General features: G+C 40.8%; 2 protein-coding genes across 11 annotated transcripts in view; one reads left to right on the forward strand and one right to left on the reverse strand.

The window, feature by feature from the left end:
* Positions 1 to 365: 365 nt before the first annotated feature.
* Positions 366 to 5,528, reverse strand: dkk3a (dickkopf WNT signaling pathway inhibitor 3a). Its single transcript, XM_080494615.1, has 7 exons — positions 5,287 to 5,528; positions 4,984 to 5,079; positions 4,837 to 4,896; positions 3,790 to 3,882; positions 2,700 to 2,844; positions 2,454 to 2,610; positions 366 to 2,325 (listed from the first exon to the last, which is right to left on the reverse strand). The coding sequence occupies exons 1-7, from the start codon at positions 5,491 to 5,493 to the stop codon at positions 2,238 to 2,240; spliced, it is 846 nt and encodes a 281-aa protein (XP_080350741.1). The 5' UTR covers positions 5,494 to 5,528; the 3' UTR covers positions 366 to 2,237.
* Positions 5,529 to 8,449: 2,921 nt separating this feature from the next.
* Positions 8,450 to 27,975, forward strand: part of mical2a (microtubule associated monooxygenase, calponin and LIM domain containing 2a) — a 56,677-nt gene continuing 37,151 nt past the window's right edge. For 8 of the 10 annotated variants that reach the window (XR_013936711.1, XM_080500100.1, XM_080500099.1 and 5 more), the window contains exons 1-9: positions 8,450 to 8,579; positions 17,116 to 17,472; positions 21,994 to 22,201; positions 22,649 to 22,765; positions 24,403 to 24,504; positions 25,897 to 26,052; positions 26,189 to 26,289; positions 26,906 to 27,163; positions 27,824 to 27,939. Coding sequence is in view for 9 of the 10 variants with exons in the window: in XM_080500100.1 (XP_080356226.1) it covers positions 17,212 to 17,472; positions 21,994 to 22,201; positions 22,649 to 22,765; positions 24,403 to 24,504; positions 25,897 to 26,052; positions 26,189 to 26,289; positions 26,906 to 27,163; positions 27,824 to 27,939 (1,319 nt within the window). In the remaining variant the exon portion in view is untranslated. Of the gene's footprint in view, positions 8,580 to 15,726; positions 15,777 to 17,115; positions 17,473 to 21,993; positions 22,202 to 22,648; positions 22,766 to 24,402; positions 24,505 to 25,896; positions 26,053 to 26,188; positions 26,290 to 26,905; positions 27,164 to 27,511; positions 27,532 to 27,823; positions 27,940 to 27,975 lie in introns of all 10 variants that reach the window. The other 2 variants (XM_080500094.1, XM_080500095.1) reach the window with 2 other exon arrangements.

Raw genomic sequence — 27,975 nt, forward strand, 5'->3', positions numbered from 1 at the left:
TGATGGACTGGTGATCTGCCTCAGGTGTATCCTGCGAAGTTGGATGGATAGATTTGTATGCTAAACCCCGACTCGCTCTTCCCTCACTGAGTCTTGAGGTCCTAAACATCGATGGGAGAAAATTCACATTTTATGATGTTTTTAAAAATCACATTTCCTTGCGTCACTTATAAACCCAATGTCCCTCGTTGACCTTCACTTTTGGCTAAATGTTCATACAGCCTTCAACATTTTTGATCAGATAAGAAGAAAATCGGATGGTGAACCTGCAAATATCTTTGAAAACAGCTTTCAAATTATTTTTTTTTTTTAATGTCAAAAATTAGATGCACCTTTAAGTCAATGCTGTGCTTCTTGGCTGACAAGTCAACTTATTTTATTGCATTTTATTCATTACATGTTCATTTAGTGAGCTGGTCCATGCTTTCTGCTCTCTTGGTCTGAACATCAGGAACGTCTTCATTGTTAATGGATTAGAATTCGAAACACTTTTCAGCATACAGCTAATCTGATGACATGCACCACACACCATGGTTTTATCGGGACATTATTTGGCTGCTTGCAAAGGTTTGTGGGCCTCCCAGCATTCGGATTAAAGAATCAGAACAAATGGTGCATTTTGCAGATATAGTGAACTCCACTGAAAGCAGCCAAAGCGATGTTTGTTTAAATCAGTTTGACGGTAAAAATGTCACCTGAAATGTAGGGATGCTGGAGAGAGACAAGCAAACTTGAAACAGTAATGCAGAATATAGTAAATACAAATACTGGGGGGGGGGGGCATCATGCAATGGACTTATTCAGTCACAAGCAACAGTGTTTTAATATACCAAATAAATTCTATTGATTAAAAGCCTTGATCATTATACAATGTATTATGAAATTAAAGAGCTGCTCCTCTCACGGTGCAAAATGATGCATTTGCACAGTGAAAAATCAATTTTATCTTCTTGACAAGCTAAAAACATCAAAGTAGAACAGTTGTTTGCAAAACTAATCAAATAGATGCTTCAGCCAAGCATTTTCTCAGTGAAGTCAAGGACAAAGGATTATTTTACAATTTCTTTTGCAAAAGCTGTTTTTTTTTTTTAGTGAAGCAAATGTTCCGACATCAAGAGAAAACACTCCTGCTCTGCTGACATTAAGGTGGTGCAATATAGTGTGTATTGCACAAAATATTGCTTTTTCCTGTAAAATATTGCCGATAATACTTCACAGGACAGACTATAGAAAGGCCGCAGAGAGGATTACTTTGAAATGGAGCTGCAGCCCTGCCGTTTTAAAGTAATATAATCTGACAGTAAAGTGATACAGGCAATGTGATTACAAATTTAAACAGTGAGGTGAGAAGCTCATAGTTATTTGATGTCTTGAGTCGTTAAGGCTATCTTAGGATTACACAACGATTAGAGTTACAAACGAGTATAGAAATGCAGCGAAAAGTCCAAAAACATAAGTGCAAATATAGATTTGTCTTGGATTTGTGAGTGAGAATTATATCTACATTTTGTAAAAGCTGAGAAGGTCTCATTCAAAGCAAATAATTACTACGATTCATCACCCATGCTCAAAAGCTTTGGATTTAAGCTGGCAAACAAGACGTGTGACGACTGCTTGTAGAAAAGGTCAGGCTTTGGTGGAGATGTTTGTGTAGCTGTTTGAAAGCTGATGTGAACTTAAATTCTTCTCTCTCTCTGGGCTGTGGCAACTCATGAAAACACTTCAATTAACTTTCACCATGAAATTGGAATTTCTGCATGCATTTATTTTAAATGCTGCAGAAACTGCCGGAAAGATTTGGATCAGTAAGGAAGACTGTGATTTGAGACGGTCCAACATTGTTGTTGGTGTTTGCGATCGTCTTGCCGCAGACCCACAAACGTCGCGTGGAAGTCGACACAACTGAACAGGGTCCCATTGTCAGTCCGGCAGTCCTTTTGTCAACAGATGTTCAGGAAAGTGGAGGAGCGGAGGCCAAGACTAAACGTCCTTTCTCATTTATCGTACTTTATGATCTGCAGAAACTAAACTGACATCCATTCTATAATGTTTTATCCAATTCAGAACCTACAGGATCAACAATTGACCTCAAGCACTTTTTTTTTAAAGTGGAGGTTGAATGAATTTTTCAACATGCAAGGCCTTGCATGTTTCATTCATTAAAATTGAGACTTCGGGTTCAAGTGTTTCAAGATATTTCCGTTTGTCGCAGCCCAGTGAGAAAAGTCCTGCTGTGACTAGATGATGTAGTCTATCTCTGAGTAGAGGGAGTCTGTCAGGTCCTCTTCACTTGAGTCCTCTCCTTTCAGACACATGGACCCTCGCCTGTTCAGAACAAACACAAAGTATTGGTGATGACCGTTGGATCGTTGCCTCCACATCAAGCTATAATAACACCGAATCCTTCACTTGATCAAAGTATTGAAGTTTTTTAGGGCCAGTTGAGTACTCACCCCAGGTGCTGACAGTGAAGATCCCCTGCACAGGGGCAATGTTTCTTGGGGCCCTCATCGCCAGTGTCCCAGGACAACAGCGCCATCAGGTGGTTGGAGGCACCAAAGCAGAGCTCCCGTTCAATGGGTTTGGCCGAGCAGACAGCAAAGCGCAGGGCTTCTCATGCGGAAGGAAGCACATGGACAGATGTCCTGAGAGCATGCAGTGGACGGTGGATCCCGGCAGACTGTGCTGCAGTGTTGTACCTTTATGTAAGGCACAGCAAAGCTCCGGGCTGCAGTCGGCCTGGATCTGACAGGTGCTGCCGGACTCTCCTTTGGTTGCATTCTGGGTGCACTGACCCCAGACACACAGCTGTTCAGCACAGCACTCCTCGTCCTTCCTACAAGACTGGAAGAACAAAAAAACAAAACACGATTCTCAAGTGTCCTAAAAGGAGCAGACTTGTCAACATGTACTTTCACTTCATTAAGAAAGAAGCTGAGTAACTTATTGAGAATCATTCTCGAAGTGTGACGCCTGCTGAGTTCTTGATTAAATATAAATGAGTTGAGAAGGTCAGCTGGCCTCTGATAGCCGTTAGAGGACTACATAAAAGCATATCTTCTATATATATAGTCAATCTGGGTTATATGACAAACAGTGTTCTGTTTTTTTTTTTTTTTCCAGGGAGAGTTTTCCACTGGAGGGATTTTGACAAGACGCAGATCACCTCCTCTGTGTATTTATTACACTGCTTCACTGTGCTATTGTTTGGCAGACCGCCAGTATCTCAATCCATTTGCATCGCTTTTTTAGCCTCCTCCACCCAAGACCCACTCATCCGATAAAGACGCTGCACAGCTAGGACTCGGGTGATAACGGAGTCCAAAAGCAACAACATAGGATGCATCACATTATGAAAATCAACTTTGTTCTGGATGTTACTTGAGAGGCTGGACGGGATGGAGCTTTAATTTGACCTTGACACATGATGTTCTCTCATGTGAAGCTGAAGGGACACAAACAACACACTCCAATTACACTTGTGGACACACTGCAATGCAGCTGATGTGAAACCCCAGTAGCCTGGAAGTGTGTGTGTGTGTGTGTGTGTGTGTGTGTGTGTGTGTGTGTGTGTGTGTGTGTGTGCGCATGTATGTGGAGCACAATGACCCATGGGGACGAAACTGGAAGTTCCCATGAATCTATCAATAGATTTCCAGGTTTGCAGGAAGCAAATGTGATTCAAAGTATAATCATGAGGCAGAGCAACTCAACATTTACATGTGTCAGAAAACAACATGTGTGAAAACTTTGAAAATGGACTCTTTGAACTGGAACTTATTTTCTTACCACATCGGTCGCTTTGCATGGCAGACACCTGGAATTCTGTGTTTCCAGGAGGCAGTACTTTCCTTGTCCACAGCCATCATGCGTTTTGCATCCCTAAAAACAAGAAAGAGGTTTATGTTTCAAACAGATCTGATCCCATAGTTTGATCTCATAATCATCAGAAGATAGAGACTGTGTGTGCAAAAAACACTTTTGTCAAGGATTCTATTGTGAAGTATGTTAATAAATGATGTGTCTAATAGGAAGTCATTATGAAAAAAAGTTTTCACTTCAAAAATGGCGTCAAGTGTAAAGGGAACACGGTGTCAAGATCTCCAGTACTGTCTGATTAAAATAGAAATGCACTTTATTGTTGTAAGTTCTGACACATGGACACTGAGATACATGTTTCCAATGCTGTTTTAGCGACTCTGCGTGCCTCCGCGCAAATGGAATTTAACATCTCTCCTCTCGTAAGTCTTGCAAAATGTAACAAGCAAGAAATTAACTGCATACATTTTCTTTTAAGTGAAACTGCTGTTTGAGGACATAATGCCTCCGTGAGACACAAACCTTGAACAGCAGATTGTGGAGGAAAGATTAGTGAAGCGGCAGTGGAAACCAGTAAGTCTTATTGCAAAAAGATACATAAATAATAGCATAATAAATAAGAACCATGAGCGTCAAAGCCAAAGTTTTTGAATGAGTTGATAGAAACGTGCTCAAATCTTGCTGCCAGAGAACCTTAGTATGAAGAAAAACACTACAGCAGAGTGCTTTTCTTTCACCAGAACATTTCAGGTTGTTCTTTATAGATTTGTTAACTTATGCATTAAATGTGAAAATTTCAAGAATTCAGAATATTTTATGATAATGAGAATATGCATGTTGTGTTGTTACAAAACAATCCCCTGAGAAGCCTTTATTCTGTAAAAAATGACACAGATGTATTCAGACTTTCTGAATAAAAAAGAAAATTGACATAATGTCAAGTCATCTTGCAGTTGAAGGTCATTTGAAAACAATCATTTCCTTGATAATTTGTTGAGTGAGCAAAAAGGAACGTACACGATCAATATGGTTTTCCAGGTCATCGGGCTGGATGGCCGTGGTAATGTTGTTCGTCTCCTGAGAGAGGAAGTGACAGAGTTTCATTTAAAGGAATACAGAGGAAATAAACAAGGTCTCTCCTTTATTTACTTCTTAAAAACTCACCTGGTCTGCTGAAGGGGAGCGAACAGATTCATCATTCTTGGATGCAGTGACATTGGCATTACTTGTAGAAACGTTGTTGTCTGTCTGGTTGTTTGTCTAGAAAAATCAAATAGTGCCTCAGGTAAACAAATAAAGAAAGAAATCATTCTTGTATCCTGTCTCCTCTCATTGCTGCGTCTGCATCACTGTAAGTTCCTGTGTGGAGTTTATTCAAAAAAATCTCATAATAAGTATTACCCCAGGCAGTGGAATAATGCTTAGTCATGAAAACATGCTGACTGAGAGGTAGAACTGGCAGCCTACTTGATGAGACGCATCCTCGGGCTTTAGCTGTGTGTCCTCCGGCAGCTGCTCCACCTCCACTAGCACGCTGTCCTGCTCCGGCTGCACCGGCTGCACCCAGGCGAAGTTATCCTCCAGGATGTGGCTGATGCCTGAGTCCACAATCTCAGGGAGGATGGCATGACAGACTGCTGCGAGAGCGAAAAGGAGCAGGCCGGTCTGCATCATGCTGCTCCTGCTGCAGGACCCTCTGCTGCTGCTGCTGCTGCTGCACTCTGAGGGTGTGGTGATGATGCTCAAACACACACACACACACACACACACACACACACACACACACACACACACACACACACACACACACACACACACACACACACACACACACACACACACACACACACACACACACACACACACACACCAACAGCGTCACTCCAGCTGATATTTCTGTCACTGCTGAGTCATCACATCATGTAGACTCCCCAAACTCTCATGAGATCAACAGTCGTGAATAAATGTAGCGTAGTCAATATCTCCTTAAATGTGATGGTATGAAATCGAAAAAGGATTTTTTTTAATTTTTTTTTTAGTCTTTCTGTAAAAGAGACGAGAGACAACCTGAAAGGATTCTTTTTTCATATTCATCCTGTTGGAATTCGTACCTGTGTTCCCCTGAATTCCTGCATGTTCGTTTGATCCGGGAGAGGCAGAAAGAGAGCGTTAATTTCTTCAATAATGCATTTAATAATCACACAAACAAGAGTTTACAAAAATGCATATCAGATTATACAATGCTACAAAATTCCATATATCAGAGTTTACATCTATACGAGCTCGGACCGTTCTTCCCTGCAGACCCAAGTATATAGGCCAGGTTTACAGTGAAGAAGGGCCCCGTTGCAACGCGGGGTTCATATTTATACATTTGCATACGACACCTCAACCTCACATTGGTCAGTTCCTCGTGATGTATGCGTTGCTATGGTGAAGTTGCTATTCCTTTGTCTCCAAAACTGCTTAAAACTGGTTTTACTCAGAGCTTGACGTTTCTGTGGGACCAAAGTGACCTCTGACCTCTTATCTGTTCCAATCTTACCTTAACCATGAATTGTGCAGAATGGAGCACTGAGGAGACATCGTCAACCAACTTGGGATGTCCCTGAACATTAATTTACAGCTTTGTTTTTCCCAACTTTAGCAGTGGGAGAAATCCCAGCTGTGTAGGAAGATAACAATACAATGTGTTCAGTTGTCCCACAGAAATCAAATGTTTAACTTGTATATTCCTTCAATCCTTTGAGAATGCCAAAGAAAGAAAGAAAGAAAGAAAGAAAGAAAGAAAGCAGGCATGTTAGTATTTTTCTTTACATTGCACTTTTTCAGATAAAAGTCACTAATTGTGTCACAATTGAGCATGGAAAACAGATAAATACACACGCTGCTTGTGAGTGTGCTGCTTGTATGTATGATCTCATTCTTTCAGTCATAACTTGAAGATACAAGAAGCTCACAAACCAATGGCCAATGTCACAATCGCCCTTTACATCACTCGTGAATTAGATGCTGAGATACTTGAACTACTTCCACCTTTACTCCTCTATGCATGTTTTAATGTAGGTCATATCATGCTGATTATAACTATAAATATGCAGATCCCCTACAATCCAACAGGGGGTGCCACAGCCCCTACTTCCTACTTCCCACAGCCTTGACGTCAGATGGCTGACAGCGGTTGAAATCTCAAAGAGCTTTGACCTTGAGTGAACCGATTTGATGAAAAGCTTAATGGACATTCATTTCACCATCACTCATTGGACACATTGTACTTTAATTACAATTAATTACAAGAGCAAATCAACTAATTTATGCAAAAACTGTTCATTTTAGTGCTGCGTGTCCATTGATAAATAATTTATGTGTGCAGAGATTTGGTCACATGAGATTGCAAAAGAGTTCAATTATGGAATGTTTTGTATTGGACATTGTTTCTACTAAAGTAGCTGTGAGTGCCCTTACACTATAGACATTGAAATAAAATCCTAATGTTGACATTGATTGTCATTTGAAATTTGTCCAGGTTTTGCAAACAGATATTTGATTGGATGTAAACATTTTCCAATTGTATTCTTACCTCGTCACCCCAAAACGTAGACGAGACATATGAAGTAAACAATGTACAAATTGATGCCAAAATAATGATTATTTCATACATTGCATGGATTTGATTAATCCTCATATCACTATACTGATATTTGCATTGGAATTTATTTATTTTGTGGTGGTTTTGCGTCCCTGGTTTATGCCAGTGTAATGCTTCAATGTTCAAACAGCAAAGATCTAGTTAAAACTTTAGTATTATTCAATGACTTGTTTCTCAGAATTCTGACTCTAAACAGAGCAGTAATCTCACTTCAAACTCTGAATTCTGAGTGTAAAACAGTCAGAAGTCTGAGTTTAAAATGAGATCACTGAAAGAAAAAGAAAATCTAAACTCAGGATTTCCCCCCACAGTGGCTCGACTTCTCTCCTTTAAATATACCAGAGAAACCAAATACTAATAAACATATTGATAATAACTTGCTCAACAAAAAAATTGAAATGATAGGATGAAAAAGACTTTCACAATTCACTTAGAAGTATAACTACATGTGTGAAATATCCACGCCTCATTATAATAAAATATATACCACATTATGATGATAAATATGACTATGATTATGATTATTATTATAGGCAGCATACTTAGTGGTCTGCCATCCCTCTGAGGACCATGTGGTATGTGTGTATCAGCATCACTAATCACATATGGGAGAGGAAGTTGTTATGTCAACCAGCAGGAAGTACGACCTAAATAACTTTTAGCTTTGATGGGAGAAGGAAAAAAAAAAGTTAATTTGAAAAACAGCAACAAACGTGTATTCTGACTTCAATATTGATCCAAAAACATAAATTACTGGCATTTAGTTGTTAAGTATCGCTATTACAGTATCGATCCGCACATCATTAACGCAGTGAAACAAAAACTCCAGAAGTTTGTATTTTGTTTGTGTCCATTTTTAGTAGGCGAGAGGAGGAGGGTGGAGAGGTGGTGGGTGAGAAAGCAGCAGCAGCAGCAGCATACTGGGGCAGCTGGTCCCGGTTGCGTCCCTCTCCAGAGCACCGCCCTCCTCCTCCTCCAACACTGGACTCCTCCGCACCGAGCAGCTCCACACTGTCACACCGAGGAGGACGCGCTCCACGCCGGAGTCCAGCTCCTCGTCTCAGCCCAGACACTCTGGAAGAAAAGGGAAGGACTTAAACTGAGGAATAAGGTAAAAAAATAAATCTGCTTTGTTTTTGTTTTGTTTTTGTTTTTGTGCGTGTTCATGGTTCGTTTCAGAGTTCGCTTAATCCCAGATCTGGCACACCTGACAGAGGTTTGACTCTGATCCCAGCATGCGTGTTGAGTAACCGCGTTAACGAGATCACGCACACACGCACACGCACACACACGCTCCAAAGTTGAGAAGTCAGTGTTCAATGTGCGATCGTGGGCTGACAGTGGTCATGGGTCCTTTCTGAGGGAGGTGTGATTGTCTCCGGTGACACGTGCCAACATTCAGGCGTTATCAGGAGAGGAGTCAGACATCTGGGCTCGGCTCTCCAGCAGATAACACAAAGGTTATCTCCTGCGGTTTTTTTTGTTTTTTTGTTGCGCTGATGCACAAATCTCTTCTGTGTTGCTGGTTTTTTTTCCCTCCTCCCTCCTAAAGTTGCCCCCCAAGTCATCAGAACCTGAATGGCAGGTTTCCTACGCATAGAAGTTCAAAGATGAGTAAACGGAAGTAAAGCCAATAATCCATCAACGGACTTTTTGTTGTTGTTGCTCTAAATCCACCCATTAGTGCAGGAAATGGTCGTTTCTAATTCTTTTCAGCCTCTTTCCAACTGATTCCTCTTGCTCTGCAGCATCTAGACTGTAAATAAACCTGCAAGCCTTTTGGGTTGGAGTGATTTAAGAAGCACAGAGAGGTGTGGTGTTGACACACAGTACTGTAGGGTCACGGGGCTGCAGCTCAGTGAGTGAGCGAAAACTACCGCTTATTAATGTTTTCCAGTGTGACTTTAGGTTAATGTGCAGCTACTGATCAAACAGGCAGTAGGAGGAGAGAAACAACTGCTTTTGTGTTTGGACATATTCTCCTGCAGCCTGTCTGGTGTGATTCATGTGTCTTGCAACATGATGCATGATGTGTTCTGCACATATTTTGTGTTGGGTCAGAGGAGTCATACAAACAGTGGGAGTTCTCCTTCCCGCTGCTGTATGCGTAATCATTTCCTGTGTATTTTCATGGCTGTAGGAGATAAAGCTACCCCCCCCCCCCCCCTTTTCCATCAAATACTAAGGATCACACATGAACGACAACTGGCACCAACTCCTAAACGTATTTGCCGTCTGGTGCAGATACTGACGGACCGTATGTAACTTGTACTGAACAAGACGGACTGTCTTTAGGTCCACGTTCAACTGTAACCACATAATTCTACTCCTGCTGGAATTTCCCCTTTGAGTCATTTTGTGTGCTGTGATATAAAGTATAGGGGGGGGAAATGCCAAAAGCGGCTATGTTCCGCTCAACAATGTAAGTGGTCTCTTGACGATACTTCCGTAAACATACATTTGAGCTTTTTGCTAGTTTAAATGGTTTTGCTCTCTCGATGATTACAGGTTTAACACCGTTTCATTTCCTTAACTTTTCAACTCGGATGTCTCTGGAGAGCTTTAAAAATATACAAACATCAAGAGATAACAAGGCAAAGTAGACAAATGTAACCTGCATGTCGGATTCCCTTGTAATTACAGAAACCATGTCACAACACCAGCTAATACAGCTGACATATACATACAAACACCCACATTTTCTTAAACAGTTGTTGCCAAAATGACTGACCTCCCTTTCCCCCCCCCCAAAAAAAACGTGGAAAAGCCTAACAAAGCAGAATGGATGGCAGCGCTGCTTCAGCAGCTTACAGTTGCAAAATCCTGTGTCAGCCTTTCATTTTTAGTTAGTAATTACCAGCTTTACTGGAGTTTAGCGTAACAGCAGTGCAGGGAAATCCAGAAAGCAGCACAGAGCCCTCCAATCATGAAGCCAAATTAAGGCTCGCACCATGAGAATCCTCATGAAAAACAAAGTAGAAATGTTTACAGATCTTGCTTTTGATGGTTTCATGAAAGAAAACTGACCAACTTCGGTTGTCTCTGGTCTGTAAAGCTGAGCTGCGATTGGCAGCAGGTATCGGTGTCGGTACGTATCCGCGTCAGCTTAGATTGACACAAAGTTAAGTGTTATGCACCTATTGACTCACCTGCAGTAATTAATTGCTGTAATAATAACTGCTTTTGTCTGTAAATTCTCAAAGTGGAAAATATTATCCATTAGTTAGTCATCGTTTACAGCTTCTGGCATGCGATTTGTGTGTCAATAGTTGGGCTAAGTGGATGAATTGGTTAAAAGAATGCACTGGCAAATGTGGGACCGTCGAGTTGTGAATGAAAACAATGCGATCTATGCGGCCTGTTTAACAGTAGAAATCGTTATGGGCAGAGAGGGGCGGTGTAAACTTTCTCCTTCCTCTATGCAACATGTTTCCTTCCTTGTTCCACAGCTGAAAAACTTGACACATGTGTGGAGGCTCGAGCAGACGAGGAACTCTCAGCTGTAGGTGGGAGTTTGTTGTTCCCTGTGGCGAGCTACTTTATCATCAACCTGAAAGTTGTTTGAACATAAAGTGGTTGGCACAATGTAGCCATTAGTGAGTGGTCAGTACTATAGATGAGGAGGTTTATATTTAGTTGCTTTTTTGTCACCTGAATCGGATACAGAAAAAAAATACATTTCTGACTCTTTTTTTTTTTTTTGGTAGTCTTTTTTTAACTGTTCCTCGATGACGGCACAGGTTCAGATCAAAGCATCATCGGCACATATCACATCTAAATCAGTGACACATTGACGGGAGAGCCCGCCCAAAGGAAGTTCAAAGGACACCTCTCTGCAGTAAACTCACCCCAGGATGTCTCTATCGGGTTCCCTCTGGCTATGACAGTTGTCGTAAAGGGTTTCTTGGTCATACTTTAAATTCACAGAGGTGGGATTTTACTGAGGCAGCGCTCCTCCGAGCTTTGATCTGGACAGGAAACCAGACAAACTCCACAGGAAGAGTCTGAATATGAGGCGTCTCGGGGAGCTTGTGCACTTTGTAGCATTACCTGAAGCTGGAAGGCTGTGCTGTTGCCAGACTCGGCAAACACGTGTGTTACTGAGGCAGACTTTGTACATCTCTGTGTTCTTTTTGTTGATGTGGACGTGTTTACAGGGTCTCCTGTTGACGTGTTCCAGCCCTGTTGATATTTCCTCAGGTCATGTGCTGTTTTCTTCAGCAACATGATACACTTCTATTCTTAGCTTGGCTTCACCAATTGTTGGCTTACAGATTCGGCTATTTCTTCGAGGTAGTGTTACTGCCGTTTCAACCTTTATGGTGCCCCACTGGATGAATGAATGACATCCACTGATCTTTGACCCTCGGTGCCACTCAACATTTGTCTTGTGGTTTGTTTTCACTACTTTTTTTTAATGCCGGGTGAGTTTGTAAACCTGTAATTTTTTGAGTCCAGTGTTTTTTTTTTATGATGAAAGGATCTGCAAATGTATGCTTGGGCTTGGTCGGTGTAACTCAGTGTATCCACAGTATAACACACCTCCTGCTACAGGTGAGTCTTCAGCTGCTCTCTTTCGATTAAAAAAAAAAAAACGTTTTCTCCTCTGATGCTGCCTGACATTTCCACTGTTCTGTTAGGGTCTCTATCTCCTCATGACAGACTGTCTTTTGTTTTGGCACGGCTGCCTGAACACGTAGCAGCCAGATTTCAGACAGTTGTGATAGGACCGTGGAGCCGTGGGGCCTGGGGAAGGGCAGAGCCCACCGGCTGAAGTCCACATGAGCGCACTGTTTTCTGAGGCACGCTGCCGGCTTATCAGGCCCACAGAGGGTTCCTTCCTGGTTTTCTTCGATCCAGTCTGTAATTACTGTTGCCGGCTGACTTCACGGCAGTATGTGTATTTCCCAGCACTCCTAATGTTATTCTTGTGTTGTCAGCTTCCTATTGTATTCTGACAGCTGAGAGCTATAAATGACACTGTGCCAGGGGTGTGACACACTGTCTTTACAGATCAATCTGGGCCAGACTTCACTATATGTTTTTGGTTGTTTTCCACCCACAAATGATTACTTTTGAGTGGTCTTATCTTTTCAATATTTATCGAGTGTATACTTTAGAGTTGACAATGTCAGTGTAACATTCGGTATTGTTAACATTTCGATGGAAAAGACTAGAGCCAACAATGACTTGTTTGAAGAACTGATACTTTATTCTTTTGATTTTAGTTTTACCAGTGAGTATAATTACAGTAGGCCATCGCTGCCATCAATGAACCAACAGCGTAATTTATGACATGTATGATGTTTACACACTTGTATATTTATCATGTTTAAACATTTCCACTTTATCATCACTGTCATGTCAGAACATGTAGGCATATTGCTTTAGAAGTGCTATCAAACTCTATGTATACCTCAGCCATGTGAAGTTTCGGTTCCATAGTGAATATCTGTACGCTCTTACAGTAATGTAATGTGCTATAGATTAATAAAATGGTGTAGATTTAGCACTTCGGTGTTACAGGTACATTTTTCACATTCCTGACATTCCTCGTTTATCTCACTGAAAACTGATAGCCCTCTATGTCTCCCAAACATACATGAGTGCTCATATTTATATCCAAGCACTAAGCATATCCACCCTCCTGATCTGCTCTTTACAAACTACAAATACATTTTTCTTCACATAATGTGGTAAAGTGCAGTTGAATGAACCAACGAAAGATGCCACACTTGATACAGCTTAACTGGTTGAATAAAACTATCAAAGCAGAGGCATTTCCTCACAGATAATTTATTCTTTCTCTAACATATTAATCACTGCTCATGATTTTCTCCATCAGGCGCAGGAGTTTTCACTCAGTCTGATAATTATCAAAACAGGCAGGAAACTTGAACGTGTCCACCGTTAAACTCTCCGATCCTGTTAAGCACTATAAGGTTCTTCTGTGATGTATGATGCATGTGTGCAAACGGATATTCTTTCCGCTTCATCTGTCGTTAGTTGTACTTTTACAGCCGCTCTGTGGGTTCACTCCGTCTGCCCGCAAGTGACTTTTCCATTCTGTCAGACCGAGATGGTGAAGTCATGAGACTCTGACGGAGACAATGTAGTTTGAGTGCTTGATCACCAACTTGGCAATGGAGACGGTGAGTGGTACCTTTTCATTAGTCCTCACAGACTGCTGGAGCAGATGTTCCCAATAATTGTGCCTGTTTTACAACTTTACTTGGTCTAAGATGTGAAAATATAGGCGCAGTAAACATGCCTGTATTTGAACTTTCCACCAAAGGTTTGAGGCATTATTGAATTATTGCCAAAAAGTCAGAGGGAAACTATACACATATAAACTCTTTTTGATAAAACCAAGCTTTTTTTTGTCCTAAGACACAGACTGCATCACTTAAAGCCTATGTGTGTGTGTGTGTGTGTGTGTTTTTTTTTTTTTACTGAAAGCAAATCTAAAAAAAGTAAAGATAATAGGCAGGCTCCACAGGAATTTTCCAATCACAGCCTCCTGCCATGCATAAAAGGTTAAAGCACCTACATTATATACCTTGCTTGTCAACACTCGTCACTCGCTGACAATCAGTGAATTGCTAAATGTCTGTGGAGGTGGTCGTGACCCTTGACGAGCCGATTGGCGCAGGAGGCAGTGCAAGGGCTGGCAGTGATGGTTTTGAAGTAATGCTGATAGAGGAGGACACAGCTTTGCTGGCCACGTGGCAAAGGAATGTCAGCTCACTGAGTGAGGCTGAATGTTTGGTGTGAAAGGCCTCAGGGGTTCAGAGGATCTTCTAACAGGGCAGACATTTTTGTTAGGCTTTAAAAAAACAAAATAGAATCACCTGTCTGTATGTGTATTTGCATTGGCTGAGTTCCTCTTTCTGCCGCTGGAATGTAAAACAGCAACAAAACAGGATGCAAACACGAGTACAAACAGGATCTTGTGCAAATGAGTATGCTCATTTTAGTCTGTGTAGAGACATTGATGGCAAATAGTCAAAAAGACCGGATGGTTATTTAATCTAGTGAGTGAATTTTGCTGAGACTGATGTAATATTGCCCCAAGCTAAAGGTAGTTATGGGCAGAGGAGAGTCACGAAGCGTCCTGGGGCTCTGGGTGTGACTGGAGCGATCCAAAGCACGTTTGACCTCTCCTCTCTATCCATGCCCATCCCACTCCATGGGACAGAATGTCAACGGCAAACTTCTCCCAGAACTCATGGAAGCGGTGTTCTCCACCCAAGTGCACACGCACATGTACTTAATGCAGAAAAAAAAAATCAAGAATTTTGCTTTGATGTTGACTTGTGGCTCAGATTTTCTGGCATGAATTCTAAAAAAAAAAAAGCTTGATGGTTGGTTGGAAGACACACACAGAACTATGGGGTATTTTATTCTGTCAGTTCAGTTTTATTTTGACTGGAGTGGGTGTTTTTAGTAGCACTCTCACTCAGGCACTGGCCCCTCTGTATGGTGAGCACACATACTTCAGAACAAGGTGCACTGTAAAGCATGCATACCTAATCACTCTACAGTCTGCACTAGCCACAGTTGGCTTTACTTCATTGCTGAGGCCATTGTCTGGCGGTTTTTAGCTGGAATGCAAAATACCACATACTTTGCCCGTCCACTCTTCGATGGTGAGCACTGCACACCAGGAATGAAAGGTGCCTGACAGAAGCAGTGCTCCATTGGATTGTGGTAATAGAAAACATACCCTCTTACCCAGATTTGATGGACTAAATGCCTGAAAAATGATGAGCTGTACAACACTAAATATTAGATAATTCTGAATCGTAATTTCACTGAAAAAAAATCAATCTCAATAAACTTGGTAAAGAGGTGAGAAATATGTCACAAATAGAAAGGAACTTTTAGAGCATTTTTCAACCAGTTAGTTATATTGAATAAATGTAATTATAATTGTTCTTTGTGAATTTAATAAGTCCATCCATCCAGCCATGGTTGCAGTTGATCCAAGTTGACTCTGCGTGAAGGCAGAGTGCCAGTTTATCACAGAAACAGAGACAGATGATGTTCATTGTATTTGAAGTGGCCAGATATCCTCAAATGCATTTCCTGCCCAGAGTGGACTCACAAACCAGGAGAACATGTGAACTTCACACAGATAAACCTCACCTCAGCTGCACTCAATCTGGGGAAGTTTAAAAATCTGAAAAAGAAGTTTGTCTAAACTTTAGTGAGCATCCATACATCTCCTACTCTTTTTTTTTTTTTCCCCTGTTCAGGGTCACAGGGCACTGGGACTGATTCCGGCTGTCTGAGGGAGAAGGCATTGGTGAGCAATTCCAGGAAAAAGGTCCAATTATATACACTGCATTATCTCAACATGCACATCATCAGAACATTCAAACCTCTGCAGAAAGAGCAAGGCCAACCCTCCATACCAGTATGTAATCTTTAGGCTGAGCATTAACAACAACTGTGTGTGTGCACCAACACTTCCAAATGATTTCAAAATAAATTGGACCTATTGTTAATGAAATAATAAAAAGTCTGACAGTCTGTTTCATGTGAGTAAAGTACATTTTTAATGGGGAATTGCCAGTTTAAAAATGCTTTTCACACAGCATTCCAACCTTTAGGGAACTAATTAAGTGTATATCCTCGTTTTCCTGGATGCATTACATTTAGCTTGTCTTTGTATTGCTGTTCAGCAGGCTTCTCTGACTAGAATTATATTGAGGCTGCCTGGATGTATTTTCAATTTATAGCTGTACAATTGTTAAATATGTGCAGTGCGTGAGTGTTTGACATTCCCAAGTTAAATTCAACTTCCAATATCTGTCATTCATTAGATAATACTGTGTATGTGAATGTGAATGGCCTCTGCGGGGTCTAATGTGTTTGTGCTAAGCTCTGTTTTTCTAACTTTTGGAATTTTGCACATCGCAAACATTCTGTGAGTTGTGGTTATGAAAAGTATGCATAGTAAATGCTTTCAGTGGTGACAAGATTGGGATACAAGAGGGTTGAGAATTCATTAGCTACACTGCTCATGACTCCACCTTAACAGTTTGGGGCAGATTCTCAGTATAACCTATAACACTACAGCATAATTTTTATTGCTTGTTCATTGTGGATGATTCATAATTTCTTTTTTTTTAAACATTTTAGCTCTTTGCAAAGTTACCACTGCGAACCTAAAACTGCTGAGACACTCAGTTCTTTGTTGAACCAACAACTTTAACAATGTGGAACCACAATCGCCTCCATTTATAGGCTCCCATGGTTTTGCTTCTATAAAGCACAAGTAGTAAATATGCTCAGCAGCTGCCCGACGCTGACAGATGGGCTCAGTCAACGTTGGTGCATGACTCTCTCTGTAGTATGTCTTACAGCTGCGTCAGTATTTGAAATGTTATCTTCTTGATGTGGGAGTAAGCTTACCGTATTTCAGAATCCTCCAACGATTGAGATATTTTCATTCTTTGTCCTTCTAATGTCGAGCAGTTTGTTGTGGTAAGCCGGGGGAGATGATTATAATCTTCAAACAATAGGAGAAATCCTGTCAAGTTTTGACAGGTTAAAAGTAGAAAATGCCAACGTGAGAGCCATCAGGTGGAGGCTGTTTGCCATTCAGTGACATCACACTATGATGTGTCTTTCCTCCACAGACTGGGCATGACGGTGCGGGCCAAGCTGAGGGTGTAGCCACATCTGGCGGAGAGCGCCGAAGTTAGTACGCCAGACCATCTACAGCAGCGCGGAAGATGGGAGAGGCAGAGGAGGAGAGAGACAATGCGGGGAAGCTGTTTGAGAACTTCATGCAGGCTTCAACTTGTAAAGGAACCCTGCAAGCGTTCAATGTCCTGTGCAGATGTCTGGACCTGGATCCTGCCGACCACATCACCTTCTACAGCAGCCTGAAGGAGAGGCTCACCTCCTGGAAGGCCAAAGCACTCTGGAGTAAGCTAGACAAGAGGATGTCCAATAAGGAATACAAGAAGGGCCAGGCCTGTGAGGGCACCAAGGTAAGATCATGAATATCTTTGTAGAGCTGTACTTTATCCTTTAAATTAGTTTACTTGTCATGGGGTATCAGAGGTGGAGGATCTGTCAACATAGATATACAAAAACAGAAAAAAGAGCCCATAAGATTCTTTGTGTTTCAAGCAACATAATAATACAGTTGCTGTACATTCTGTATATTTTTGTTCCTGCTGCGTGTTTTTCTGTCCTCAGTTCAGCCCCTGGCTGTACCATTTCTGCAATTCATTCCCCTGCTTCCCCCTCACATTTCCTGTCCGTGTCTCCACCCCACCTATCCAATAAAGACACAAAAAGAGCACAAATATCCATATAAAAAGAATTTAGTTTTTTGTTTTCCAGGCAAGCATTGTTATCTTTTTTCCTTTGGTATGTGACAGTCTGTTGTTTTCATTTCATATTTGAAGAGTGGTTCATCCCGGTTCTCATGGACTGAAAGTGCGGGCCTTTTCAAATGTTTATTTTTCTGTGGTCATGCAGCTGTTTTAAAAAGTCCCTTAACAATTTAGTCAAACATACTTTCCTCTAGACTCGTGGAATTTACTGGACGACAGAAGCCATTATATTTTTATTAACAAATGAAACGATACACCTCAACTCTTCCATATCCAGCAATTATCCTGAAAGTGTCCTTTTTCTTGTAAATGTTATTATTTTTCATCATGTATGGTTCTTATAGATAATTTAGATATGTAGTAAAAACTAAAAACCTGTAATATTTAAATGAACATTCATGGCTTCTTATGAATAACCAGAAATAAGATGGAAGGGATGGTTTATGTGCAATTAAAACTGATAATGTGGTTTAGGATAGTCTCCATAACTTCCCACATGGTTCTTTTTTTTATTCTAAACAAATGACACTCAAACACCCTCATAAAGTATATTACCTTCTTCAACCTCTGCTTGTTCAGATCAAGAAACTTGCAGCTCTTTGCACCTGCGCTGTATGTATTCTATAGGCAAAGCTGTCTCCAAACCAAAACCTGACAGTAAATCAAAATGCACTCCCTCATCTCACCCTGCAACCAATTAATATAAATCAAAGGGTTTTTTGTTGTTGTTATTTTTGGAAAAGAGCTGTTTGGGAGTCGATTATGAGAAGCTATTCACAAGAACAAAGCAGCTATATTACAGTGAGTGTGTGTGCCGTGTGGGTTTGTGGGAAGTGATGGCGATGAGTGAAAGTTTGAGAACCTGGCGGAGTGCGATCACCTTTCATCCCTCTGTTACTCTTCACTTGCGAGAGTGTTTTTATTACACAGACAGCATCACTCAGCAACTATGATTACCTGGCTTCAGCTTTACTGAAGACTTGCTCTGCTCTTTATAAGCTTTTCCTCTAAACGTTGGAACCAGGCTCAAGTTGTTGTTAAAACTGTTCTAAATGCCTCAGTGTGAGCAAAGATTTTTTTATTTACGCTCGGTCGAAGTTGAGCCAACACCCAAATAGGCAATACGAAAGTAAAATGTTGTGAAGCCAGTTTGACTTCACAGCCAAAACTATCAAGTCCGATTATGTCATTTTCACATAAAGGTGCACAAGGTTGTGTTGTTAAATCAAAGGTGGGACCGAGCACTAAAACCTGTAAACTCGTCGTAAACCAGCATTATTGAAACATATTGTGAGTGTGAGAGTTGGCCTTTCTTCTTCTTGGAAAATCTGATTTATTGAGCTGTTTATATAGCATATGTCATATTTCTTTATTAGTCGCAGGCAGTCTGCTGTTTTTTGTGATTTATAATTTCTGCACTCTCCCGGGTTACTCGATGGGACAGACTCATTTTATGACAGCTCAGCTCTTTAACAGTGACAGATGTGATATCACTCGCCACCTCTCCATGTTGCTGCCGTAGCAGACGCATTTTAAAGGATGTGATGTCATCTGTGTTTTATAGTCCGTCACAGCTGGCTGCACGGACACATAACCCCTCGTATGTTCTCGTAAAGTTTTACTATGCAGAACGTTTCTTTTTTCTTCAGTCTATTTATACAATCCATATCTCAATATGATGCAGCTGTAATTCTCAGTCCACCTCAGATCCATGTTGCCCCGTGTCCATTTATTCCTCATCCAATAGCACTTGATGAGATGAAAACGATATGAGGTTTACATTTCAAGGACTTCAGTTAATAGTTTTTTTGGTCATTCGCAATTTTAATTACTTAAATTGTGTATCCCTGATGTCTTTTTTTATTCTGCTATAGATTAGAAAAGCCATTTGTATGTCTGCATCTTGTGTCACTGAGTACAAGCTTAAGAACTGAAAAAAAGAGCACTTACATGAAGTTAAAAACTATGCAGGATTCTTTAATTTGGGTTTGTTATTAAAATTGTTATTAAGTTCAGTTGTAGACACTATTGAGATGCATCTAAAAATATTGGAAAACCATTCAAATTTAAAAATGTCTGCATTCACAACAAATACAATATAGAGTTTTAAGCATTTCAAACATGTTAATTGTGAAATATGGAAAATGGGTCAAATAACCTTGATTATAATATAATTTGATTCCATATTTTTTGATTTTCATCAACAATAAGATACAATTTAAAGGAATAAAACAGAAAATGTTTATTCAACCTTTGTTTATCCAGATTGTCTCATTTTCAAAAAGAGACCTGCCATATGATTTAAAATTTCTGTTCATTTGAAAACTATATGGATGTTTCACTATTCAGTTTTCCCCCATTGGATTCAACTTTTTGAGATGTTAATGTAAAGAATGTTATTTAAAAAAGATTGTAGAAGCAATTTAAAAATGCAGCGGTTCTTTAATCGATGATGAGTGCAAACAATGCTTTAGGAGGCAAAAAAAACAAAAAACAACCACATAAACACTGGATGGAGGGTTTATGATTGACATGTTACTGTTTTCTTACACTGTTCAAGTGAAGGCAGTTTTCACTGCTCGAAGCCTGAAGTTGAATGTACGAGTTTGTTCGTGGTCTGGAAACTGCACAAACTGACTGACGGGCTTTTTGGGAGTGTGGGAGACGAATGGTGGGGTGAGGTGTAACTGTGATGAGAATGAGGTCATGGATGGGAAGCTGAAAGGAAGTGTGTGTCCTCATGTAGCAGATCCAGTCCAGACCCTCAGGAAAGACCTCGTATCTGTGAAGGTTTATCAGTCAGTGGAAAGTATTAAAACAAACATCCCTGCAAATGTGTGATAGGAAGATCAAAACTGTGACACAATGTTAGGAAAAAAAAAAAATGTACAGCTTGTGAACACGTGTCTGAATAAACTGATGTAATGTTGTGCGACTAATTACTGCTCTTTTTTTTTTAATATAACTTCATTCCACCTCATTGTGTGGTAGCTGATTCACATACTCCTCTTTGTTAAAGAGGGGAAAAAAAGATTTGGCCAGCTGGAAGGCTTGTTCAGGCAGCGTTCCCACCACCTGTGTGCACTTCACACCTGACACTGCCTCATCCTGTTATCCTCAGGCAATTCATGGTGAAACAGTGTGTTCCTCATCACCCAGGAAAGCTCATCTTCACACTCGGCATAGCCAAGCTACCTTGTTTCTTGATGCACAAAAAGCTGCTGTCTGAACCGGCTGATAGTCTCTCAGAATGATTACATATGGGGTTTCCTCAGCCTTTCTTATTTATCAGATAGTGGATGAATGCAGGAAGAGTCCTGTTACAATGCCCAGTCCGCTGGATTCAGCTCTGCCCGTTATAAAGAGTAATTGAGAAATGTTTACCAAGAAAGTGAAACTAAATATATATTTTCAGGGCTAATTCGGTGGAGTTGTCACGGCAGGAGATGGTCCACCTTGTTGAGCACAGTTGGGAGACTCTCTCAGGAGTGATTTGGTCTTGGATTAAATCTAAAAAGAAACACGACGCACGTAGCTCCCCCTTGATTTTGCCTCTTGATGTGGTCCGAAGGAAAGATGGTTTGCCAGCACACATGCGTCACCTCTTTCATCCATCGTTCAGGACGGTGATGTCATGTTCTCAGACAGACGCTTTAACCTCAGTGAACTGACTTCATGAATTTTTTTGGGTGCAGCTGGTCTCTGAATAACACCGTAGATATGCAACGGTCCTGTAATGGTTTAGTTTTGTGGAAGTTGTTCATAAACATGCATCTGGTCATAAAAGCACCAATCTGGGACGGTATAAACTCTGTTCATGTTTGAAGTGGTTCACTTATAGTCTCCATACACGGTGTCCGAGAGATGTCATCCTAAAGCTTAAGGGACTTTTAAGCTCAGTGTGTATCTACCATAAGTGTCTTCAAGTTTAATACTTAGTTTCTAAACTCTTCAGCTGGGTGGTAAATGCTGCTTCCCATCGTGATCTGTGTTGATGTTGCAGCGCGGTCAGGCATGGGATAAACAAGTGGGACATGAATGAGTTGTCATTTCAGTGTCGTCTGCAAAAAAAAAAGCCTCAGCCATGTGTTATTAATACATCCAAGATGTTATCACTTCTCTCTGCCTGGCATTCGTAACGAGGTCAATTTGTCACTCTCTCTTGTTTAGTGCCTCATCATCGGAGGAGGCCCCTGTGGCCTGCGGACCGCCATTGAGCTCGCCTTGATGGGAGCGAAGGTGGTGGTGATTGAGAAGAGGGACTCTTTTTCGAGAAACAATGTGCTCCATCTTTGGCCCTATACCATCCATGATCTGCGTGGCCTCGGGGCCAAAAAGTTCTACGGAAAGTTCTGTGCTGGAGCCATCGACCACATCAGTGAGTATCTGAAGTCAAACAGGCCACCTTTAATTTTTTGTTTCACTTCTGATCGGTTTTATGGTTTTGTCTCGGCCACAGTGACACAAAATAAATTAAGACTTAATGTTGTTCGGAACCATAAAGGGTGCCACCAGTCCATCAGAGGGAAAACACAGATAAATGCATAATCATACACATTCAGGAAATTACAAATGAACTTTAGAAAACGCAAGTGAGCACAGTGAAACATGTACCGTAAACTTTGTGACGATAGGCTCCGAAACCCAGACATGAACCAGGGGTATTTTGTCTTTAAAGAAAATGTATCCTCTCTCCAAGCTTTCTTTTCCCTCCTTCCCAAACCACCTGAGTTCTGATTCACATCATATCATTAAAAAAAAAGACAATTCTACAGTGGTTGTGTACAAATTGTGTTAAAGATTAACGTGAGCTTGTGTCTAATAGGCATCCAGCAGCTGCAGCTGATCCTGCTGAAGGTTGCCTTGATTGTTGCAGTAGAGTTTCACATCAATGTGGAGTTCGTCAACTTGTTGGAACCTCCAGAGGATCAAGAAAATGAAGGTAAATTCATCCACGAGTTCACATCGCTTGCATGCCCCCAAAATAATATTAAAAGTGCTGAAAGTTGTTTTATGGCTGGCGAGATGTGTCGAATATTGGAGATTCAAACTGCTGGAATAGGTGTACCTGAGACATCCAGTGTGATCGAGTGGACACCTTGAACAGGGTGTTAATCTTGAGGCAGACAAATGTTTGTTTGCCTGTGTGTCTTCCTGAAGGATGTGTATTTACCCTTCTACTCTGCAGCTTCAGTTGTGTTCCAAGGCCGGTTAGAAAACCAGGCACTCCTGAGGCTGCAGTATTTCATTTCTTTGACAGCCACAAACAAACAGGAGATGAACACTGGCACTGATCTTGTTTTTTCACATTTAGATTACAATATCATGGGTCAAGAATTTCTGTCCGACCATATGTGATCCAGCACAGATATACACCATTTTCACATGACTTCTTCTTATAATTTCTTCTTGTTCAGAAAACACATGTTGGTTTTTTTTGTTGGTTTTTTTAAATCTTTTTTTATATTTGTACACCAAATCAACTCAAAATTAGATTTTAGATTGTACCACGTACTCATTGTAGTCAAGTCGTCATCTGAAGTGAGCCTAACAGATATGAGGAAGAAAATAACTACAACACTCTGAAGCATTCATTTGTCATATCAATACACTGATAAGAACAAGAGCCGCACCTAAATTTAGAGAAACTCACCCTCCTCTTCTGCTGTGACAGACTTAGCTTTGCCCTTGACATCATGGAACATGTTTTCCACATCCACATTACACAACTATCAACAACTATCAACTATCAACTTTAGTGCAGCACTTCCACTTCCTGCATCTTTGCTGCACACTGTCAATGAATATTGTTGGCATAGTTGTTTCATTATGATTTATAGTGTTACATGTGATTGGGATTTGGTAAGGTCACATAAAATGCACCATCGGGATGTTTTGTGCCATATAGAGTTTTAAGTCTACTTTGTATTAAATAAAGCTTACACCGGGAGTTGGTAAACTTGCTTTCTTATGGCAATTTGTTTGTTGCTCCCTGTTGCTGTCCTATCGTGTTCTCTCGTCCTATCATCACTAACCACAACCAGAATAGCAGAAAGTCTCCACCTCTGTCTCAGGGACACAAGTTTTATTCCTGGTAAAAGGAAGTTTTCCCTTTTCACTACCACATGCTTGCTGATGTGGAATAGTTTGGTGTTTCCCTTTTTGCCTTGAGATGACAATATTGTTATTGGTGTTTATATAAATACATTTAATTGAAAGTGAATTAATTAAACCATATGTTTGTGGTTATTTTACCATTATACTTATAGCAATAAAACAACTCAAAATACTGAAGTTCATTCTCATTTGTCATTACCTGAATGTTTTTGAGCAAAATACCGATTATTGTCCTCTACAGGAGTTTATAAAAATAAAAGTATTATAGATGTAGATATTTTAACCATTTTAAAAACGTCTAGAAAATCTGTATCTCAAAATTTGTTAATATTTTCAGAATTGTTTTTTTGTTTTTTACTATAAGACCTTAATTGTTTCCAGAAATGATGGTAAATATGTCTGTAGCAGAAGGGAATCTTCCCAGGGTTTGTACTACATGTTTTCTTTCCCTGGTTTTTTCAGGACTTGGGTGGAGAGCTGCAATCCGACCTGCTGATCACCCCGTGGCTAACTTTGAGTTCGACGTTGTGGTGGGAGCCGACGGTCGCAGAAACACTCTGGAAGGTGAGAAGACAAACGGACCATAGAACAGTGTTGATGCCTCAAGGATGTGCTGTACTTTCAAGCCGGACAAAGAAACAGTGTTCCACATTTTGCTTCTGTGTGACACAAGGCTGGCGCCACTCCCACTTTGTTCATTGTGATTTAAGAAAGCAGCTCGAATCGCTAAAGAAACATAAACATCGCAAATCTTGATTTATTTTTGTCTGTGTCTCATCCTCATCCTGCTTTATTTCAGTTTTAAAGCTGTAAATGAAAGCAACCTTTTTAGAAACTTGTGCGAAGCCATTGATCGCTCCTACTGGCAACGGCTACACATGAAAACAACGACGCATCGTACACAAATAGAGCAGAGTTGGGGGGGCTCAGGGCTGCAGCCAGTGTATTCGTGTTGGACTGACTCCATTGCTCTAACTGTTGCGGGCGCTCTCTTGAAAATGCTGTCATCTGACGACCAATTCGCATCAAATGCTTATTCCTAAAAAGGGCATTTTAAGGCAGTACGAGATGTTTAGCTCATTCCCCAATTATGAAGAACCCTGAGGGAAATGATTTCCCCCTGTTCTCGGTCTGCTTTTGTGTTACTTTGTGGCCTAGCAACACAGAGTGAGAGACAATCACGTTGTAAGCTGTTGATTACTACGTCTGTTGAAGAAAAAAGTAATGTCAGGACAGAGTGGGGATGGAAAAGTTGCTGAATGATCCTAAACAGAGACAGTTTGCGCAAGTTGTGGCGCAGATACGGATTTTTACTGTCTGTACTGCCGCTGTCTCAGTGTGCTGTAAGCTGCGTGCCTCACTGTGGCCTTATCCTTCATGTGGCTTTGCAATGAATGACATTTTCTCTAAGTTCTTTGTTTGCTGCTTTTAAAATAATTGATTTTACTCTTTTGTTGTATAGCTGGAGAATTTCCAGTTAACATGTAAGGACCTCTTGAATGTTTTTGTTTTCCATGTCCCTGATTTCTCCCCATAAAAAGCTCAAATATTCACTATTATGAAGAGATTTCCTCTGCCAGTTCAAATCAGATTCCTCTATCAAACTACATTTAATAATTGCACAGTGAATTATTGGTTCATAAAATGACTGACTGTTGAATGGCACTAACCTCTTACAAGTGGTCCTGAAGGTTAATTAAATAGAAGGCTTTCAAGTTTGATGACAGATGGAATTATTTAAATGCTGGTGCTTGATAAAGTGTGGGACTTTAGTTCTTTAAGCCATATAAAGGTTCACCTTGGTGAGCTTTCTTTTATCCCAAAATAACTGCCATGTAATTATGGTTTAAGGCTAGATTTCCTTTGGTTTTAACAGACAAGCCAATAGTGCTCGAATGCTTGGAAAGATCGACATCCTCTTTTTATTCCATCATCGTCGCTCTATCTTTGTCGCAGGTTTCAAAAGGAAGGAGTTCAGGGGGAAGCTGGCCATTGCCATCACGGCCAACTTCATCAACAGGAACACGACAGCAGAGGCCAAAGTAGAAGAGATCAGTGGAGTGGCCTTCATCTTCAACCAGAAGTTTTTTCTTGACCTCAAAGAAGAGACGGGTGAGAGGGGGGAAAAAAAATAAATATATATATATATGGTATTTACAAAAAAAAAGTCTATCAGCCCAGACTATGTTGTATGTTTGATTGTTTTTTTTTAGCTGTCGCCATACTGAAAGCTTTCTTTTTCTTGCAGGTATCGATCTGGAAAATATTGTGTACTACAGGGACAACACGCATTACTTTGTCATGACTGCCAAGAAACAAAGTCTACTTGACAAGGGAGTCGTCATTCATGTAAGCTGAATAACTAAAGGCGCCTGGTGTGTCCTTTTCTTTGTTTATTGGAGTTTGCAAGTGTGACACAAGCTGGATAATGTTACATCTGTTTTATGCTTGCGACTGTCTTGCAGCAGACACGATTCATAGCAACTAAATTGATAAAGGTTTGTTATGGACTTAAGACATCTGGAGCAGCTACTTTGAGACAATTTAATAAGATAAAAATATGTTTTTATCTAATGTTCAAGATTTAACCAGCAGGCTCTTTTTGTACTCTGTCACATCCCAGTGATGGTGAGAAATTCTATTACATTAGGAAAAAAATAGTTCAGAAAAAATAGGCTGTCAATGTTTTTTGTTTCATTTGAATGTTCCATTAGTCTAATATCGAATATTGTAGAGGTTAGTTGAGTTGTAGGGATCTAAAATGGATTTGCAGGTCTGTTCTTTTAACGTCCTATTTACTCTCTGCAGTCACGTCTCTGGTGTTTCTAACTGACAACAGGGCTCACACAGAGGTTTTTGCCTTGGTGCTCAGAATTGCTAAGATAACATATGAATTAGTCCCTTAACAAAGCTTAACCCTGCCTTGCTCTCTATAATAGCTCTCCTGTCGGCTTCTGTTCAACAGGATTATATAGACACCCAGATGCTGCTGAGCAGTGAAAACGTCAACCAGGAAGCTCTCCTGTGCTACGCCCGAGAGGCTGCTGACTTTGGCACCAATTACCAACTTCCCACTCTGGATTTTGCCATGAACCACGTCGGGCAGCCAGACGTAGCGATGTTTGACTTTACAAGCATGCACGCCTCTGAGAACGCCGCCCTGGTCAGGGAGAGATTTGGACACCAGTTGCTGGTAGCACTGGTTGGCGACAGTCTGCTTGAGGTAAGGAGGCTCAAGATAAAGTGAAGTGAGCTCATCTTGGCTACGGGCAACCTGAAGTGTGGCTCTGATACTGAAACTCCTCTGAACAGACACGGTGGAATGAGGGCTCTTTTGCAACACTGCCGATATTAGTAGATCTTTGTAGTTTTTAAAAGTCTGGCATTTGGCTTTTTATTAGGCGATTTTATAAAGCAAAACTGACTTTTCAAATCGATTGGCTAAAATGCGAGATAAGCCTGAAACCGCCCAAAGGTTACATTGTCGGTTTTATCACTCTTCTCTTTTCTCTCATTTCTTTTTTCTTCCTCCGACATTTTTTTTTTTATTGTATTTGTTTTCTGCACTCAGGAAATCTGCACTCAGGAAAGGTGAACTCCTCTACTGCATACCTAAGCATGATTATCTCCGCTATATGTACTTATGTCCTGTACTCTAATTTTTATCATGCAATGCTTGCCTCATCGTATATGTATGTGAGGGTTTTTTTTTTTTTGTGGTTTTGCTTGGCAAGTATGTTACTATGTGAAACTGTCTAAAATCATCGCACTGTATGTCAAATATTACATACTGCTGCTCTGATAAGGGTTGTTTTGTCTCCACATGTACAGACGGTCATGTTTCTGCGTTCATACGGTTTGTGTGCTCTGTGTTGATGTGCAGCCCTTCTGGCCGATGGGAACAGGCTGTGCCAGAGGCTTCCTGGCAGCCTTCGACACAGCCTGGATGGTGAAGAGCTGGGCTCAGGGCCGGACGGTTCTTGAAGTGCTCGCAGAAAGGTACTTGCATGTGCTTTTGTACATTTCTTTCATTCA

This window comes from Blennius ocellaris, assembly GCF_963422515.1.
Source record: "Blennius ocellaris genome assembly, chromosome: 1".
NCBI lineage: Eukaryota > Metazoa > Chordata > Actinopteri > Blenniiformes > Blenniidae > Blennius > Blennius ocellaris.